This window comes from Solanum tuberosum, unplaced genomic scaffold, assembly GCF_000226075.1.
Source record: "Solanum tuberosum cultivar DM 1-3 516 R44 unplaced genomic scaffold, SolTub_3.0 scf00023, whole genome shotgun sequence".
Taxonomy (NCBI): Eukaryota; Viridiplantae; Streptophyta; class Magnoliopsida; order Solanales; family Solanaceae; genus Solanum; species Solanum tuberosum.
The window spans coordinates 2,538,904-2,558,285 of NW_006238949.1; the positions used below are offsets into that span (position 1 = coordinate 2,538,904).

The following is a 19,382-nucleotide window of genomic DNA, read 5'->3' on the forward strand; positions in this document are numbered from 1 at the left end:
TACAAATGAAGAAATAAAAATTATAACAAGCTAGAAAATGGACAAGGATAAGCCATGCCATAAATATCTTCAACTGAACCTCTCCGTTGCTCCATCTAATTTCAATACTGAACTGCAATTCTTTAAGGCTACACAAATGTGCAGGTTCTCTACAAATATGAATAGATTTCGATATTTCATCTTGCTTTTGATCTCTATGGACAACATCTAGGGTATAACAAGATTACCAAGGAAAACACCTCCTCCGATCATCAACATCTGCTATTAGATATAATATGATGCTTGAGCTTTGAAAATCCACAAATCACATCTGCATAGAGAATTCAGATTTGGACAGCAATAAAGTATCGGCTTTAGCAAATTGTCGCAGCCCCATCAATTAAAGAGCACATCAGATATCAACATAGGCTTCATACGTTAAATCATAAATAAATTACTATTAAAATACCCAAAATAGCAAGTCATAAATTTAAGTACGGATGTCAAACTAAAGTATGGAAAACAAGTCTAAACAATCATTAAAAATTCAGATTCGTAAAAAGCTAAAGTAGTCCACAAATAAAATATTAAGCAGTTGATTGCTGATTTGTGTTGTTATTGATCGATGATCCCCTAATATCCACCAGTGAAACAGGGTCATTCTCCGAATCAGCAGGCTGAAATAATGAAGTACAATATTACTAAACTAATCAGAATTGACTGTAATAGAAGAAGTATAAACAATATTTACATCTTACTTCTGACTGAGGAGAAAATAGAGTAGAAAATTGTTCAGGAACTCCACCATCCTTTGATATCATGTAATCCTTCAACGCAATCAAGGTTCCTTCTAATTGGGACTCCAAATGCACGACCTTTTGATGCAAATAGGTAGAATTTGTGGACGATGCACCATAGCTAGACGAAGAAATGCTCAGTTCACTAAATCGTCGTTTGGTATTCAAAAATGTGTTTGAAGGAGATGCTACCATACCCATACATCTTACTCTCCCAGAGTGCTCTGCCCCTAACATCTTCCCAATAGTATCATTTGGGGAAACTTCAGTCTCATTGGTGTCGCCTTGAGTCATATTCAGTACAATTTGCTTCTACGAGCATATAGATATCAATATTAAGACTTGAGATGCAAATTTTGAGATAGTAAAAATGAAGTTAATGTATAAAAAAATGCACCATTGTTGTACTTACCCCTATAGTTCGTGCTTCATCATTCACAAATGATCCATTCCTTCTCTTATGAGTTTCAATAAACATTTTTGCCCGACTGGTAGTTTTTCCAGTTTCCAGAAACTAAGAAAGAAAAGTTATAAAAAAGTTATCCTAAAACTGTTTAACTAAAGAAAAAGCAAAATTATTAAGTTATTGCGCATACCAATTCATGTCGTCTTCTCGAGTTAGCTTTTGAACCACCAGTATGTGGCATTTTTTGCATCTTCTGAATTTCCTTATTTCTTCTACAAATCTCCTATCAACAAAATAAGTACAACTTAAATTTTTTAACTTTATTTAACTATAACGAAATGAAACTTATTAACGTAACCTGAATCTTACCATTGTTGATGGTTTCATACGATAAGAAACAAAACTAGCCCATTGATCTTTATTTATACCAGATGGTACATTACTTAGAATCTCATTTTTGCTTTTGGCTGGGTCAAATATTCACTCCACAACCTTTGTCTATGTGTAGCCCACTTCTTTGAAATACTAGCATTGCAATATCTGTATGCTATGGACTCTCTTACCTCAAAAAGAAATCGAGGCTTAAAAAAATAAAAGTTAGTTTTCTCACGTCTACTATAATCATGGTGAAATAAGTAAATATATATCTTAAAACACGTGTACCTTCAATATTGTTTTAAAGCAGTCTTCCATGTACTTCTTAGGAATGCCTAATGGTCCTGACCACCTCTCAAAACTAATCGGAAACAAATTACAATCAATTGCCAAAGATCCACAATATCCAGCGAGCAATCCTTGTGCTTCACCATATGTTGTGTTATAGTCATCAAATTTCACAATAATGCGCTCTCCAACAGTTAGGTTATTAACCTCATTGGCCCTGACATGAATTTGCTTGATAGAGTTTTCTGAGTCTTTAACAAGAAAACAAATTACTCAACCAAAAAGGAAAAAAACTAAGATACCATAGCTTGAAGTAAAAATTCTATAAGGCATACCTCTTGTGTCTACATTCCAATATTTTGAATATATACGTTTGTTCATAAGGGGTACACTTGAATTAGAAGGCAGAACGTGAACTTGTTCTTGTGGCGGTGGAATTGAAGCTTGTTCTTCTTGTAGGAGAATTGGAGCTTGTTCTTCATGAGCTTGCGAGGGAATTGTTGAAGCATCTGGGAGAGCTTGTGCCGCTGGAGTAGTTGATGATGAAGCACGTCCATTAGCAACCTTTAGTGGATTCTTGAAACGTTTCACCTTTGGCATGGCTGCATATTCATTTAGAAAAAAGAGATCTAGGTGAATCAAATATGAAGAAATATGATGAGATGATACAGTAATAAACAAGTAGTTGGCAGAGAGAATGTACTATAATGCACAGAGAATTGAAAACTACAATATGTCTCAATACTGATAACTATGTCTCAATACTGCTAAAGCTTAACAATGAATGAAATAAAATACACATTTACATCCAAATTACAAAGCACAAACGTTTGTCCAACAATCATATCGATGAGGATAAATCAGAAACTTAGAAGAATTTGAGTACAACAAAAAATCTTACCTTATGTTGATCGATAATCTGAATAACATCTCTCCCAAAGGAACTATCTGGGAATTTATAGCTCTGGAAAGGGAAGTTTTCACCAAGAAAAGGGGAGAACAGGGGAAAGTGGAAACATGGAGGGGAAGGTGGGAATATGGCGCTGAAGGTGGGAATATGGAGGGATTAAGACCGCAAATATGATTTACTAGGTTAAAAGGGAGGGAAATAAAAAATAATATGGAAGTTTTCTTACTTTTTCCTCTCTTTTATTTTTACTATTACTATTATTTAAATAGAAAAATAGAAATAATTTGTTTGGTAAGACATACTTCAGTACAATTTATTTACCCTTAATATGTAAAAGGCGTTGTGACTTCAGGTGTTCAACGTAAGGAGCTGATTCTGAGTAATCACAAGCTGGTAAGGGCACTGATACATCAACCTCATCCCATAGATCCTTCATCCTCGAATAGTATGTAGTCACCGCGTCTGTTCCTTGTCTTAAGGTCGCAATTTCTGTCTAGAGATTGTAGATTCATGTTAAATTTGTTCTATCAAATATCTCTGTGAAGTCTAGCCAGATCGTCTTAGCACTTGTTGCATACACAGTTACTGGTATCTATTTGTTTGCAACTGTGCTTCCAATCTATGAAAGCACTATCGCATTGCATTTTTCCCATTGTTCTGCTAAATCTCCCTTGTAATTAATTTTGATGCAGGTTCCTTCAACAAAATCTAGTTTACCTTTCAGGATAATTTCATCGATCTACTCCACAAGTCATAGTTTTCTAGTCCTGTGAGTTTGATTGCTACTAAAACGGTGCCTGGAGCATCAGAAGGTTGTAGATAAAGTACTGGATGATTATGATCAAGAGGTGTTACCTCATTTATCGTCATGCTTTCTCTGAATCAACTTTGCAATCTGCTTCAATGTTCTTCGATCCCTACTATACAGTATCTCTAGGTTGATTTAATTTTCTTCTGTATCTAAGGTCCAGATTCATTTTCTCCTATTATGCATCGAGAAGTAAAAGCAAGTTGTGTTATCCCTATACTCGCGCGATGTCTTTGAGAAGCTCTAACTGCAAACAAGAAATTGATTTGCTATTACTCATAGATAGTAGAACTAGAATACCAATAGATATTCAACTTGTGAAGTCGCACTGTAACATTGCTTTCTTCCTCTATTTCTCCCTCTGCCAATTCAGGATCAGTGGAAGAGGTAATGATGTTTGCCTCTGAAACTTCTACAAGCATCATCTATAATGTTGGTGGCTGCAATCTCAGCAACAACCCCATTATAGAAATCTGATTATTATTATGACCCTATTTAGTGAATAGTTTCATCATATGTCTAGACAATCTGGTGTGTGAATGACACCAGTTTATGTGAGGAGACTTACCAGAAACTTGATGGGCATGATCATAGACTAAAGTGGCGTTCAATCAAACATCAAGGCAAGATGGTCATTTTTTTTGTATGGGATCTATAGTGATCTAGCACTCCACGTCCATGATGGAAATAAGAGATGACATAGATGAGATTACAATTAAATACTCTAACAAGCTTATATTGAATAAACATCAGCCGTTTGCTGCCTATACTGCCCAAATGCGTCATTAATCATTATTTCTATTGAATTTTTTGGATGAAACGTCTCTTGCACAACAACTCTATCTCCAGAAGACTCTAATAGCTTTTTCTCACCATGAATATTCCAAATAACATAATTTTGAAGGAATGGCTTGCAAGCCAAATGATCCCGCACTTCCTCTCTAGTTTTCCACTTCCCAAAACAACACATGGGACACGGACATCTGATTGTATCTTCCACAGCCGCATTCTTAAATACAAAATCAATAAATTTATCCAAACCAAGCAAGTATTAATGTAATGATTAACTACTCTTTTATTTGAATTATAATTTTATTGTGTATATATTAATAATAAATTATATACATTCAAATATTTAAAAACAAACTACAAGATCTTAATCATTCAGATGTGCATTCAGATTCAGACGTCTTAATCTTAATGAATACAAATGAGGCTAAAGTGTTAAAATTATTATGAATGCTTAATGATTTCATAAAAAGTGCAAAATAGGATCTAAATGTCTGACTACATGATTGTTGATTGCTTAGAGTTGAATTTGTTGAAATATTATTTCATACAGAGATAATATTACATAAAATATACATTTTATGTCGATTTGAAATCACCGTAATACAAATTAGATAAGTCATTATCAAGTGCAAAAAAATTATGATTGTTAATTATAAACCGCCGTTATATGTGAAATAAATCTCCAAGCTCGTTCTGTTCTTTTGTAGTGCAAAAACCCCCACAAAAATATCGTCATAACAAGAATAATTTTGGGGAGGTTGAAACACATGCTACAAATTGAATTTATAGTGGGGGTCTTTTACAACCTCCACACTTAAACCACCATAAAAAGAATTATTTTGTGGAGGTTGGCACAAACACCACAAATTGAATTTATAGAGGAGGTCTTTTGCAAACTCCACACTAAAACCGCCATAAAATGAATTATTTTGTAGAGGTTAGCACAAATGCCACAAATTGAATGTGTAGTAGGGGTTTGTTATGACCCCTATAAATTAACTGCCACAATTTAGCAGTTTTTTTGTAGTGATACTTGTATCTGCATCATGAAATGATGCAGGTCAAATGGCTCAGTACATGGAATGTACGAGCATGTAAGGGGAATTCTAAAAGATAAACATAAGCTCGAACTTGATAAAAAGAAAACATACTTTCCTTTTCTCAACTCACTCAACTAAACTAAACTCAAGAAACATAGTTGAACTCAACTCAAGGAAACGTAGTTCAACTCAACTAGAGAATATGATACTCAACTCAAAGATTAGATACTCAACTCAACTCAATATAAAGTAGGAATAAATGATGCAATATATGGAAAGCTTTTCAATCAGTATATAGCAACTCAATGTATTGAAGAATACAATAATAACTAAATTTGTACATAAAAATACAATATAACTCTGTGGGAGATTCTTTAACAGACAACAATCACTCTGAGCTATATGATTATACATCGTATCGCCCACGCTGCTAGAACTCTCTTATACTTTGTCGGGGTATAGAAATCCTCTACTAAGTGGATCCACTATTATATGCTAAAAAGCATTAAGGAATCATGTGAAAAGTATGACCCTTTCTACCCATGTAGGCTACATAGTTTATGGAATCTTGAGTTATCTAAACTCGTCCATATATCGGTGTTTGTTAGCACCCCTTTAGTCTACCAACAGTTTACACATGGGAGATTTAAGGAAATTAGAAAGTAGATTACTTTAGCTTATAAGTTACTTAGTTGTTTGCAGTAGATTACTACAGCTTTTAAGTATTTATGTTTTCATTTTCTATGTAGCAGTTATTGCAGTAAGGAGGTTATTCATCCACTTTCTCATTCAGTTGTAGTAGGTAGTGGGCAGTTACTTTCTATGTTTCAGTGTGTATTTAATGTATTTGAATTCAGTGAAATGTTAAGCAGAAAATTACTACGTCATTGAGTACTTCAAACTCAAGAGATTGCAGGTTCTCTCTTAACGAACCAGCATCATAGGTCGTAGGAAGAAAACATTCGATTTCACACTACAACGCCCCATAACCAGATCCATCTCACGGGACTATAACAACTTGGTATCAACCAGGTTGTTATGGGAGATACCAAGTTGTTATGGGAGATCAAATTCAACATCAACTGGCACAATTGGTGAACTTATTTCAAGAAGAACGTGCAGCCAATATAGAGAGATAGGAAGCAATAAATGCTCGCTTAGATGCACTCACAAAGGATCTAGCGAATTCGAAGGTTGATTCTGAATCAACTGATCCTACCAGTCAGAATCAGGGCTGGAAGGGTAAAAGTGGAGTGGCAGAAGGGTCAAAATCAGATGCAAGAGGAAGTTCCTTCATTCCTAGGTATACAAAGTTAGATTTTCCACAGTTTAGTGGCCAAGGGGACCTTTTGGGATGGATGAACAGATGTGATCACTTTTTTCGACACCAACAGACTCTAGATGAAGAAAAAGTTAGTCTTGCTTCTTTTCATTTAGAGGGGAATGCACAACTTTGGTTTCTTCAACTAGAAACAGATCTGCTGGAACCGTCTTGGGATGAGTTCAAACGTTATTGTAACCTTTGTTTTGGGCCACCAATCAGAAGTCAGAAGTTAGGAGAATTGGCTAAGTTGCGCCAGATTGGGTCCGTGGCAAATTACCAAGAAAAGTTTGAGCAGTTAGTTTGCTGGGCTGATACACTCACACAATTGCAAAAGATAGAACTTTATATTAGTGGTCTTGTGGATTAAATAGCAATTGAGGTTGAGTTGCATAATCCTCTAGATTTGGCTACGGCGATGAGTTTATCCCGGCTTTATGAAAGTAGGGGACAACCTTTTCGTTCGCAACTGTTAGATGGTCGCAGATCCAAAACATCATATTTCTCACCTCCACAACGCACCAGATTTATAAGGAAATTGACTAGATCTGAGATGGATGAAAGGAGACTTAAGGGTCTCTGCTTCAACTGTGATGGTGTCACAACTCCACAAAATATGCGGTTACAAGGCCAACTGGCAGGGAATCCAGTAGTGTCATTAGTCGATTCTGGAAGTACTCACAACTTTGTGAACTCTAAAATTGTGTCACAATTCAATCTTCAAGTTGAGAGGCGAGAAGGGCTACGAATAGTTGTGGCAAATGGAGAACGGGTCAGAAGTTCGGGACAATGCAAAGGAGTTTCAATATGGTTTGGTAATTATGGTTTCCATATTGATTTATATGTCCTCAATCTAAGTGGATTTGATGTGGTTCTAGGTGTGAATTGTCTTAAAACTTTAGGACCCATACTGTGGGATTTTACAGATATGTGAATGTCATTCTTCAAAAATGGAAAACAAGTGGAGTTACAAGGTGTTAAGTCTCCTGATCCAACTCAAGGAGCAACAACTCATGTTATGCTGGCTGACAAAGATAATCAGGAAGAATTGCAAATCATTTTGAAAGATTTTGCTTGCCTCTTTAATGAACCAGTAGGGCTCCCTGCTAAACGTGATTGTGACCACAAAATTGTTCTGGAACCAGGAACAAAACCTGTTGTAGTTCAACCATATAGATATCCACATAATCAAAAGGATGAAATTGGAAGACAATGTTCAGAGATGTTGAAGCGGGGAATAATTCGGCCAAGTCAGTCTCCATTCTCTTCCCCGGTGCTTCTTGTTCCTAAATCTGATAGTTCTTGGCATATGTGCATTGATTATCGTGAGTTGAATGCAAAAACAATCAAAGATAAATTTCCTATTCCAGTAATTGAAGAATTGTTGAAGGAATTGTTTGGGGCTAAATATTTCTCTAAATTAGACTTACGCCAAGGTTATTATCAAGTTCGGATGAAAGAGGATGATGTGGACAAAACTGGTTTTCGTACTCACCATGGACATTTTGAGTTTTTGGCTATGCCCTTTGGCTTAACCAACGCTCCACCTACCTTTCAATCATTAATGAATGAGGTATTTCATCTTCACTTGAGAAACTTTATTTTGGTGTTTTTTGATGATATTCTTGTGTATATAGTCGCACTAGGGTCGAACATATGTATCATCTGCGACTTGTCTTCAAGTTACTCTCCGATCATCATCTTTTTCTGAAGCAATCAAAGTGTTCATTTTCCCAAACTGAAATTGTTTATTTGGGCCACCTCATCACTGCTGATGGAGTTTCTGCAGATTCCAGCAAAATTTCAGCCATGACTGAATGGTCCAAACCTACAACTCTTAAGGGGTTGCGAGGTTTCCTAGGCCTCACAGGATATTATCGCAAGTTTGTGGAAAATTATGGATCCATAGCTGAACCATTAACAGCCATGCTCCGCAAGAATTCATTTATATGGACAGATCAATCAACACAAGCTTGACGTTTCCTAGGACTCACAGGATATTATTGTAAGTTTGTGGAAAATTATGGATCCATAGCTGAAGCATTAACAGCCATGCTCCGCAAGAATTCATTTATATGGACAGATCAATCAACACAAGCTTTCGAAAAACTCAAGGTTGCTATGACAACTACACCTGTATTGGCACTTCCAGATTTTTCTCAACCTTTTATTATTGAATGTGATGCTTCAGATCTGGGTATTGGGGCTGTTTTATTGCAGAATAAACAACCCATTGCCTTTTTTAGCAGAGTATTGGCAAGAAGACACCAGCCACTGCCCGCTTATGAAAAAGAATTGATAGGTCTAGTGAAAGCTATTCTGCATTGGCGTTCTTATTTATGGGGGCAACACTTCATAGTTCGTACTGATCACTACAGTTTGAAGGTTTTATTGGAACAAAAGGCACTAACTCCTCTGCAACAACATTGGTTGGCCAAGATTTTGGGTTACTCATTTTCGGTTGAATACAAGGCTGGTCATTTAAGCATTGTCGCTGATGCCTTATCCCATCGAGATAATGATGAAGCTATGCTTCTTGCCATTTCCATGCCTCAATTAAGCCTTTTTGATGACATCAGAAATGAACAACAAAACTCTCCTGATGTCCAGCAGTTAATATCTGTTGTCCATGATGGTACTGCATCAGATCAGTGGAGCGTCAAGAATGGGATGCTTCTGTATAAACACCGAACATTCTTGGCATCAAACTCTCCTTCCATTCAGACAGTCATGACTGCCTTGCATAACCAGGGACATGAGGGGTACCAAATATCACTTTTTCGAATTACAAGGGATTTCCATTGGACAGGTAAGAAGTGTCATATTCGCAACTTTGCTCGTGCTTGTGATGTTTGCCAGCGACATAAAACAGAAACTTTGCAACCTGCTGGTCTTCTTCAGCCTTTATCAGTTCTGGAGCAAATATGGTCAGATATTTCATTGGATTTTGTGGAAGGCTTACCTACTTCACGTGGGAAAAATGTAATCTTAGTAGTGGTAGATCGTTTCTCTAAATATTTCCACTTATTGTCACCTGCTCATCCATACTCTGCAGTAAGTATTGCCCGACTCTTCTTTGACAATACTTTCAAATTACATGGCTTACCAGTAAGCATGGTTAGTGATCGGGATGTAACTTTCACAAGTGCTTTTTGGAGAGAACTCTTTCGCCTGAGTGGTACCAAGTTGTGTTTTAGTTCAGCGTATCACCCTCAATCTGATGGCCAAACTGAAGTTGTCAACCGAACTGTGGGGATGTACTTGAGGTGCTTTACCAGTGCACATCCTACCAAATGGATGGACTAGTTGTCCTGGGCAGAATATTCATACAACACCTGATTTCATTCAACCTTCAAAATGACACCCTTTGAAGTGGTGTATGGGCTCCTCCGCCACGTCTTTTGCCTTATTCCCGTGGAATTTCCAAACTGGATGAAGTGGATATAGCGTTACGTACTTGGGATCAAATTCTGCAGTCCTTAAGACAGAATTTATTGCATGCTCAACAGAGAATGAAGGTTACTTTTGATTCCAAACTTCGACATGTTGAGTTTCAGGTGGGGGATAGAGTTTTGTTGAAGCTACAACCATATAAACAGCTTTCTGTGGGTACTCATCGTCACCAGAAATTGTTGCCCAAGTTTTATGGTCCTTACAAAATTGAGCAGCGTATTGGGCCTGTGGCTTATAAATTAGAGTTTCCACCAGGTATAAAACTTCATCTAGTTTTTCATGTCTCTAAATTGAAGCTTTTTCATGAAAGAGACTTTCCAGCAGCTGCTACTCTTCATTCAATTTTGCCAGAAGCTCCCTCACCCCATCCTATAACTGTGCTTGAACATCGGGTTGTTCGTAATGTACCTGAAGTCTTGATACATTGGCAGCATACTTTTCCAGCTGAGGCATCATGGGAAATTGTTTCTTCTATGCAACAATGATTTCCACACTTCCCGCTTTAGGACAAGCATGGTTTGAAAGGGGGGAGTAATGTTAGTACCCCTTTAGTCTACCAACGGTTTACACATGGGAGATTTAAGGAAATTAGAAAGTAGATTACTTTAGCTTAAAAGTTATTTAGTTGTTCGCAGTAGATTACTACAGCTTTTAAGTATTTATGTTTTCATTTTGTGTAGTAGTTATTGTAGTAAGGAGGTTATTCCTCCACTTTCTCATTCAGTTGTAGTAGGCAGTGGGCAGTTACTTTCTTTGTTTCAGTGTGTATTTAATGTATCTGAATTCAGTGAAATGTTAAGCAAAAAATAACTAAGTCTTTGAGTACTTCAAACTCCAGAGATTGCAGGTTCTCTCTTAACGAACCAGTATCATAGGTCGTAGGAAGAAAACATTCGATTTCACACTACAACGCCCCTTAATCAAATCCATATCAGGGGACTATAACAGTGTTCAATACTATTCCCAAAAATATACTCAGCTCATATGTTTAAAAACATAAATCTTTCTGTGTTTTGAGATTATTACTCAAAATCATTCTCTTAAAGGAGATGTTACTGAAACTGTTCAAAACTCTTTTGGAAATCTTAGTTTCCTCCTCTTTTAAATGTGAAAAATTTACTCGTGGGAATACTTAGTTCCCAGATATTGATTTAAAAAAATGAAATCAACGCTACTCTTTCTCAATCTCATTTGCTCAGGTCTTAAAACAAATTTTAAAAAGGTTTGCAAAAGACATCTGAAAATAGGGTTCATGCAGAATTATGGGCATGACCAATTCAACTCAAGGACCTTCAATAAGTAGCATGTAATAGTCCCCTGATTAGGAATATAATTTCAAAGGGTTAGGAACTCAATACTCAATGCTTAGAACTTGAAGATACTACTTCTCTCAAAGATACTAACTGATGGAGTTCATGCGGAATTTATGGGCATGAACGACTCGACTCAAGACCCTGCATAAAAATCTGGAACTCATGTATACTACTCTTCTCATTCTCATACTTACTTACTCAAAGCTTTGCTAAAATCGATAGTTGATCTCAAAGGATTCACAATTGAACTCAAAGAGTTTCTTGAACATTACTCTTAACTCACTTGAATTTGAATTATGAATTCAAGAGTTATGGTTCCTGATATGAAGGATCTCGTGATCATAAAGTAGACTCATGAATACATTTTTATCATTCTTATACACACTTGCTCGAGTCTTGAAATAAGTTATTAGAAATTGTAGAAGACTCCTCAAAAAGATTCAAAGGGACTTAATCAAAACATTTGAAAGAACTCTCAAGACTGAACTTTTAGCACTACCTTGAATTTGAATTATGAATTCAATGTTATGATTCATGTGATGAATGATTTCTAGATGTTTAGAAGTAGTTTAGAGTATTTAGAATCAATAGGAAGTGTTAGTACACTTTAGAAGGACTTAGATGGGATAAACAACGGAAAATGGGTGGGGGCAGGCGACCCTGGTGCACAACTGGCACAAGGCGCCATCCCCACTATTGGCGAGCCGCCCTAGACCTTCTGGTGCATCAGGGGTGCGCCACCCCAGACCTTCTGGGGCATCGGAGGGCGCGTCGCCCCAGCCCCTCCCCAGACTTCTGACGAATCTTTCATCTCATTTTCTGACCCTAATTCGTCTAGAATCAATTTCCTTTCTCAAATTCTCCTTAGATTCAATTACCCAATACATGTACATGAGAATCTACTCACAAACAACTCTTAAAATCGATACGATTATATGAAGAACTCATCAATCCCATCCTCATTCAAGAATGAAAGCAAATTCAAGAACACTAATCAAGAACATCAAACCTTCAACTTTCTAGAATGAATTTTATGCTGAAATTAACATGATTGGCACGTGGGTGAATGAACCCAATTTTATGTGAACTCACATACCTCTTAGGGATCAAATTCTTGGTGAAATCCACAACGAAACTTTAAGAACTTGACGAAATCTTGACCTTTCTCCTCTTTTCTCTTCTTGAACTTTTTTCCAAAACCCTAGCGTGAATTATGATTGTGTAAACTAAACCAAATAAGTTTAGACTCCAAATTAACTACAAAAAATGAAATAAATATGATAGGGTAAGGAAAAGGCGAAAATACCCCTCTTAAATCCGGGTAACTTTCCTTAACTAGACAACTCAACTTCAAACATGCATATCTTACTCATCCGAACTCGAAACTTAGCAAACTCAGTGGAGTTTGGAAGATAGTTCAATGAAACTTCATTGATATCTTATGGTCCACCTTACTCATCCTGTACTGAAAGTAATGGTCGTTTGAAGTTGACCCAAAACATAAAGAACTTGGGAATGACTTGAATGAATTCTCTTTAATTCTTTTTGGAACTCAAGGTTTTATATCTAGTGACCTTAACACTTAAGAAATTTTAAATTCCTCGGTAAATCCTATCCACAATGAAGTATGGTTCGAGTCTTAGCTCAAAAAAATTATGGGGTGTTATATAACTAAACCTTGGGAACAAAGAAGCATGAATTTCATAATTCGAGAAACTCTACCTTGTCTAAATGCAGATTGTAGATAAGTTTTTTTTATTTGTCACCGGTGTTCGATTTACCCACATTGTAAATTCCTTTCTTGAAATTGAGCCCAAAAACCTAAGGGATCGTTTGGTTAGCAAACAACTTTTACTGGGTTATTGTGTGGGAATTATAATATAGGGATTTAAAATATCTTACTTGAGTTTCTTTTTTTTTAATATTAGGTGCATGCATATCTCGTCATCATTTTTTGGCCTAAAGCATCTACATGCATGCAAATAATATCCTTTCGAAAAGTACAAAGTTTGTACCTTCAAGTTGATATTCTATCTTGGCTTTCTCTTAAATTAGCAATATCAATTTTTCATTATTGTGTTGGAATTATAATACTTGGATTTATGCACTTATTTGGACATGTGGTGTAAGAATTTGTTTGGCATCATGCTTTCCTTCCTTGCTTTTAGGGGTGTTCAAAACTGAATAGTTACCGATAAGCCAACCACAAAATTGGCTTATGGATTATTCCTATTGGGTTATCGAATAAATGGTTGGGGAATGGATTACAATTTTATAATTAATGGCTTATCGATGTGGGGACAGATTATTCAATTTCTTTATTGAGTAAACCGTTAACCCGTTAAGAATTACAATACTTACATTTTTATTCTAGGTATAGTAGACTCATTTCATATTTTACCATAATATATAACAGTAATTATATATTTTTCTTTTCTTAGTACTAAATCTTAAAGTCTAAAGCCATAAATCCATGAAAACGTATTTACTTTTCTATTGCTATCTATTTTTATTTAAAGAATAGAGCGCAAGTGAGAAAACTTATAAAAGCATTGAGGATATGTACATGAAATGTATGAAACAATTTATCGAGTCATTTACAAAGATGCTTCAAATGGACAATGAAAATGATACAACCAATAGAAATTTTGGATCAATTTATCCACTCTATCTTGTTACTGGTTAAAAGTCATCCTTCTTGTAAGGTGCGTTCATCGAAAAAAAGATATCATAAAAATTAGAGGTTAACCAATACACCACCCGATAACCGTTTTATAATGCTAATCCATTACCAAACCGACCAATATCTTATAGATGGACTAGCAGATTAATAAATTTAAAAACCGATATTCGAAAATCCAAACAGTTAAATGAAATTATCTTCTCGATTCGTCCGATAAACAACCCCAATTGCTTTATCAAATAAATAGAGGTTCTGTTTCGGCTTAATACTTAATTAACTTGTTGAAGTTGTCAAAATCTTACATTTAGACATTCAATCTAAGTCATGTTTTAATTGAACAGGCCTAATTTGAATATCAAAATAGAATATTTTGACTTGTTTAAAAAGTTGGTATTAAGCCTGTTATTTAATGAAAAAATGTTCATGGGCTTACTAACACACATTAAAAATATGAGAAAATTGCCTAATTCTTATAAATTGGCCCCTAAATGACAAAAATGCACTCTTAAATTGTGAGACTGTACTACTGCTCCCCCAATCCCTTGATAAGGGTTCTGTAAAGGTTTCGGAAAGAAATCATCCGGAAGTCATATCATCAAAATATTTATGGCTAACAACCACGAAAACTGAGAAAATCACCTACATCCTATAAATTGACCTCTAAATGCCCAAAATGGACTCTCAAAATTGTGATAATGTGTGTACTTCTAACCCAACTCCCTATGTAGTATTTAGTAAAGGTTTCACAAAGAAATCATCCGGTAGCCATATCTCAAAAATATTAATGGGCTAACACTTATGAAAAATTGAGAAGATAGTCTACTTCTTGTAATTTACCCCTAAATGCCAAAAATGGACTCTAAAAATTGTGAGACTGTACGTACTACTCCACCAACTGCGCATGGAGGGTTCCGTAAAGGTTTCACAAAAAAATCGTCCGGAAGCCATATCACCAAAATAGTCATGGGCTAACACACATGAAAACTTAGAAAATCTACTAATTCATGTAAATTGACCCCTAAATGTGCAAGATGAACTCTAAAAATTGTGAGACTGTACGTATGCTCTCCCAAATCCCTATGGAGGATTACATAATTCTTTTACTAATAAATCATCCAGAAGCCATATACGAAAATATTAATCGGATAACACATACGAAAAACTAAAAAAATCACCTAATTCGTGTAAACTTGCCCCTAAATTCCCAAAACGGAATCTAAGAAATTTGAGACTATACGTACTACTCCCACAACTTCCTACGAAGAGTTCCATAAAATTTTCCCAAAGACAACGTCCTGAAGCTATATCACCAAAATATTCATGGCTATCACACACGAAGAATTGAGAAAATCATCTAATTCCTATACATTGGCCTCTAAAAGGCCAAAACAGACTATAAAACTTGTTAGACATTCTGTACTGCTTCCCTAACACCCTACAACAGATTCTGTAAAGTTTTGAAAGAAATCATCTGGAAGTCATGTCACCAAAATATTTATTGCCTAACACACACGAAAAATTGATAAAATTTGCTAATTCCTTTTAATTGGCCCCAAATGCCAAAAATGGACTCTAAAATATATGCTACTGTACTTATTACTTCCCCAACTCCTTATGGAGGATTCTGTAAAAGTTTTTACCATCAAGTTGATATTCTTACTTCGATTTCTCATATATTACCAATATCAATATTTCATTGTTGTGTAATTTTATAATATTGGTATTGGGGCGCTTATTTGGACATGTGGTGTAAGACTTTGTTTGGTAACATGCCTTTTTTCATTGCTTTATCAATTATATAGAGTCTCTTTTTGGCTTAATACATAATTAACTTGTTAAACTTGTCAAATTATTCCATTAAGCCATTCAATCTAAGTCATGTTTCAATTGCCCGTGTCTAATTTGAATATTTTTAAATAGAATATTTTGACTTATTTAAACAGTTGGTCTCAAGCCTTTTATTTTAAAAAAAATATTTTTGGGGTAACACACACCAAAAACTAAGAAAACTGCTTAATTCCTGTAAATTAGCCCCTAAATGTCAAAAATAGACTCTAAAATTTGTAAGGCAATACGTATTGCTCCCCCAAAACTTTGCAAAGAGTTGCGTAAAGGTTTCACAAAGAAATTGTACGAAAGCAATATCACCAAAATATCCATGGGTTAACACACATGATAAATAGAGAAAATAACCTAATTATTTTAAATTAGCCCCTAAATGCCCAATATAAAGTCTAAGAATTATTAGATTCTACGTACTGCTCCCCCAACTCCCTACAGAGGGTTCTGTAAAGGTGTCGCAGAGAAATTGTCTGAAAGCCATATCTCCAAAATATTTATGGGCTAACACACACTAAAAGCTAAAAAAATCATTTAATTCATTTAATTGGCCTCCTAAATTTCAAAAATTGATTTAAAATGTGAGAATGTACATACTGCTGCCCCAACTCCCTATGGAGAGTTCCATAAAAGTTTTGAAAAGTACTTGTCTGAAAGTCATATCATCAAAATATTCATGGTCTACCACACACGAAAAACTAAGAAATTTGCTTAATTCCCTTACATTGGTCCTTAAATGCCAAAAATTGACTCTAAAAATTATTAGAATGTATGTACTGCTCCTCCAACGCTCTATAGAGGGTTTCGTACAGAAATCCTCCAGAAGACATACCACCAAAATATTCATGGGCTAACATACAAAAAAAACTAAGAAAATTGCCTATTTTCTATAATTGGTCTCCTAAATATTGAAAATGGATTTAAAATATATAAAACTATACGTACTCCCCCCCCCCCCAACTCCTTATGGAGAAATCCTTAAATGTTTTGCAAAGAAATCATCTGAAAGCCATATCACAAAAATATTCATTGTCTAACACAGACACAAAAAAATGAGCAAATCGCTTAATTCATGTAAATTAGCCTTCAATACCAAAAATGACCTCTAAAAATTATGAGATTGTATATACTGCTCCTCTAACTCCCTACAGAGGGTTTCGTAAAGAAATCATCCAAGCCATATCAGAAAAATATTCATGGCTAATACACGAAAATCTAAAAAAATTTGCCTAATTCTTGTAAATTAGCCCCTAAATGCATAAAATGGACTCTCAACATTGTGAGACTATACGTACGGCTTCCCCAACTTCCTACAAAGGGTTCCATAAATGTTTTGCTAAAAATATTGTCTGAAAGTGATATCACAAAAATATTCATGGGCTAACACACACGAAAAACTGAAAAACTTGCCTAATTCCTATAAATTGGCTCCTAAATAATATAAATGGACTGAAAATTGTGAGACTATATGTACTGCTCCCTAGGGAAGGTTCCATAAAGGTTTCGCAATGTTCGAAAGCCAAATCATCAAAACAATTATGGGCTAACACACATGAAAAACTAAGAAAATCGTCTGATTCCTGTAATTGAGGCTTAACTGCCCAAAGTGCACTATAAAAATTGTGAGAGTGTATGTATTGCTCCCCTAACTCCCTAGGGAGGGTTCCTTAAAGGTTCGCAAAGAAATCATCCGAAAGCTATATCACCAAAATTCTCATGGGCTGCAAATCACCTAATTCATGTAAATAAGCCCCTAAATGCCCAAAATGGACTTTGAGTATTAATTAATCAACTCTTACACTAGATAGATTATTTGAATCACATTTCTTAGCTACAGTTTCTTTTCTAACCCTCCTATTGTAAAATATTTTATACACTAAGATGCTTTTTATAAGAATATTTAATCTCATTTTTTAATTAAAAATATACAAGAAAATGAGCACCTGGATAATATTTCTAAATATATGGGAGAGAAACGCGATCACATTTTTAACACTACTATAAGTGTATCCAAAATAAGAAAAATTTAATCTTGACATATAAATCTCTTAAGGTATACATAGAACTTATACCGCAGTGAAAAAACAGAGGACGAAATGGGCGAGTGTTACCTATTGCTGAGCAGTGAACATAGGTGCTTTGGTCTAAGGCGTACGTATAACGACAAACTCGAGTAAGCTCGAAACCAGAGTTTATAGCCGATATAGAAAGAGTACAAAAGATAATTTTTGAGTGCAGAAAGCAGTGGTTCAAGGTGATATCGGGGGAAGAAAAGCTTGGTAAAAAATGGATGTAAGAGATGTTATTTAAAGTGACGAACTAGGGTTCCTCTTATTGCAATTCGGGTGGGATTCAAAGGAGTAAATAGTCATTTGAATTATGAATCAAACCTCTTCTCTTTAGCAAATCGAAATATCAGAAATCTTTTGGCCCCTTCTTGTATGAATCTGTCACAAAGAGAGAGAACTAAGGAGAGATGATGGAGTTATTGAAGCTTTTACGAAAATGGAGAGTAGCCTTTGTCCAAGGGTAAAGATACCTGGATCTTTAGCCATTTGAAGCAGAAAGAGCGATGAATTGATGAAACAAAAATGACCTAATTCGTTTTGGCATTTTGCTGATGAATAAGACACGGGTGTGGGCCTTTGTTTGTGTTATTTTTGGAGAGATTTTAGTATAAAATATGGGCTGGGATGGTGGGTTTAGGCTGGACTTCTTGGCCTTTTCCTTTCTTTCTTTATATAAATTTGGGCATCTAGCTTAATAACTAGTACAAAATATGTTAAAAGATGACAACTAATAATTTACATACAAAAAATATCAATATTACAAATTTACAAAATAAGGACTTGTAATTAATTTAATAAGTACGAAAGATGAAATAAAGCTATAACAATTAATTTTTAAGAAAAGAAGGTGTAAACGGTGAAAATACAATTTTAAGAGTAAAACGTACAAATTTAGTAGTAATTATAGAATTGTGACATAACGATAACAATAGTAAGGATAAATAGTCGTAGTAGTAAAAAATGTTGTGAAAAAGGGATAATTTGACATGTTATTAGTTTAGAAGCTCGACAATAATGAATTAGAAGAAATGAGGGTTAAAATTGGGTGTCAACAACCCCTATAACCGAAAAGTCATTGTACCAAAACATCTAACTTAACGGTCTAATATAAGGGGATATAATCCCCAAAAAACTAAACATAAAGTAAAAAGTCTAAAAGGTCTAAGTCCGAAGGAAATGGACTAAGATTCTAGATGAATCCATGGTAACCTAAAGGAACTGGCACACCCTTTAACTCTACAAGTCAATGATCTCCTGGACACACCCAAGCAACTTAAACTACCTATACTCAATATCTTTCGGTTTAATG

At 35.3% G+C, this 19,382-nt stretch overlaps 1 protein-coding gene across 3 annotated transcripts; it reads right to left on the bottom strand.

Annotated features, from left to right (window-relative positions):
• Window positions 1-419: 419 nt before the first annotated feature.
• LOC107059520 (uncharacterized) lies at window positions 420-18,526 on the bottom strand. Of its 3 annotated transcripts, none has more exons than XR_001472708.1 (8): window positions 2,747-3,878; window positions 2,181-2,447; window positions 1,846-2,096; window positions 1,552-1,763; window positions 1,373-1,465; window positions 1,189-1,290; window positions 738-1,088; window positions 420-656 (listed from the first exon to the last, which is right to left on the bottom strand). XR_001472708.1 is itself a non-coding variant. In XM_015306090.1 (8 exons), the coding sequence occupies exons 4-8, from the start codon at window positions 1,567-1,569 to the stop codon at window positions 567-569; spliced, it is 654 nt and encodes a 217-aa protein (XP_015161576.1). In that variant the 5' UTR covers window positions 1,570-1,763; window positions 1,846-2,096; window positions 2,181-2,447; window positions 18,116-18,526; the 3' UTR covers window positions 420-566. The 3 variants fall into 3 exon arrangements, 2 of the variants coding, with proteins under 2 accessions (XP_015161576.1, XP_015161577.1); XM_015306090.1 differs by lacking the exon at window positions 2,747-3,878 and adding an exon at window positions 18,116-18,526; XM_015306091.1 differs by lacking the exons at window positions 1,846-2,096; window positions 2,181-2,447; window positions 2,747-3,878 and having other exon boundaries at window positions 1,552-1,834.
• Window positions 18,527-19,382: the final 856 nt, after the last annotated feature.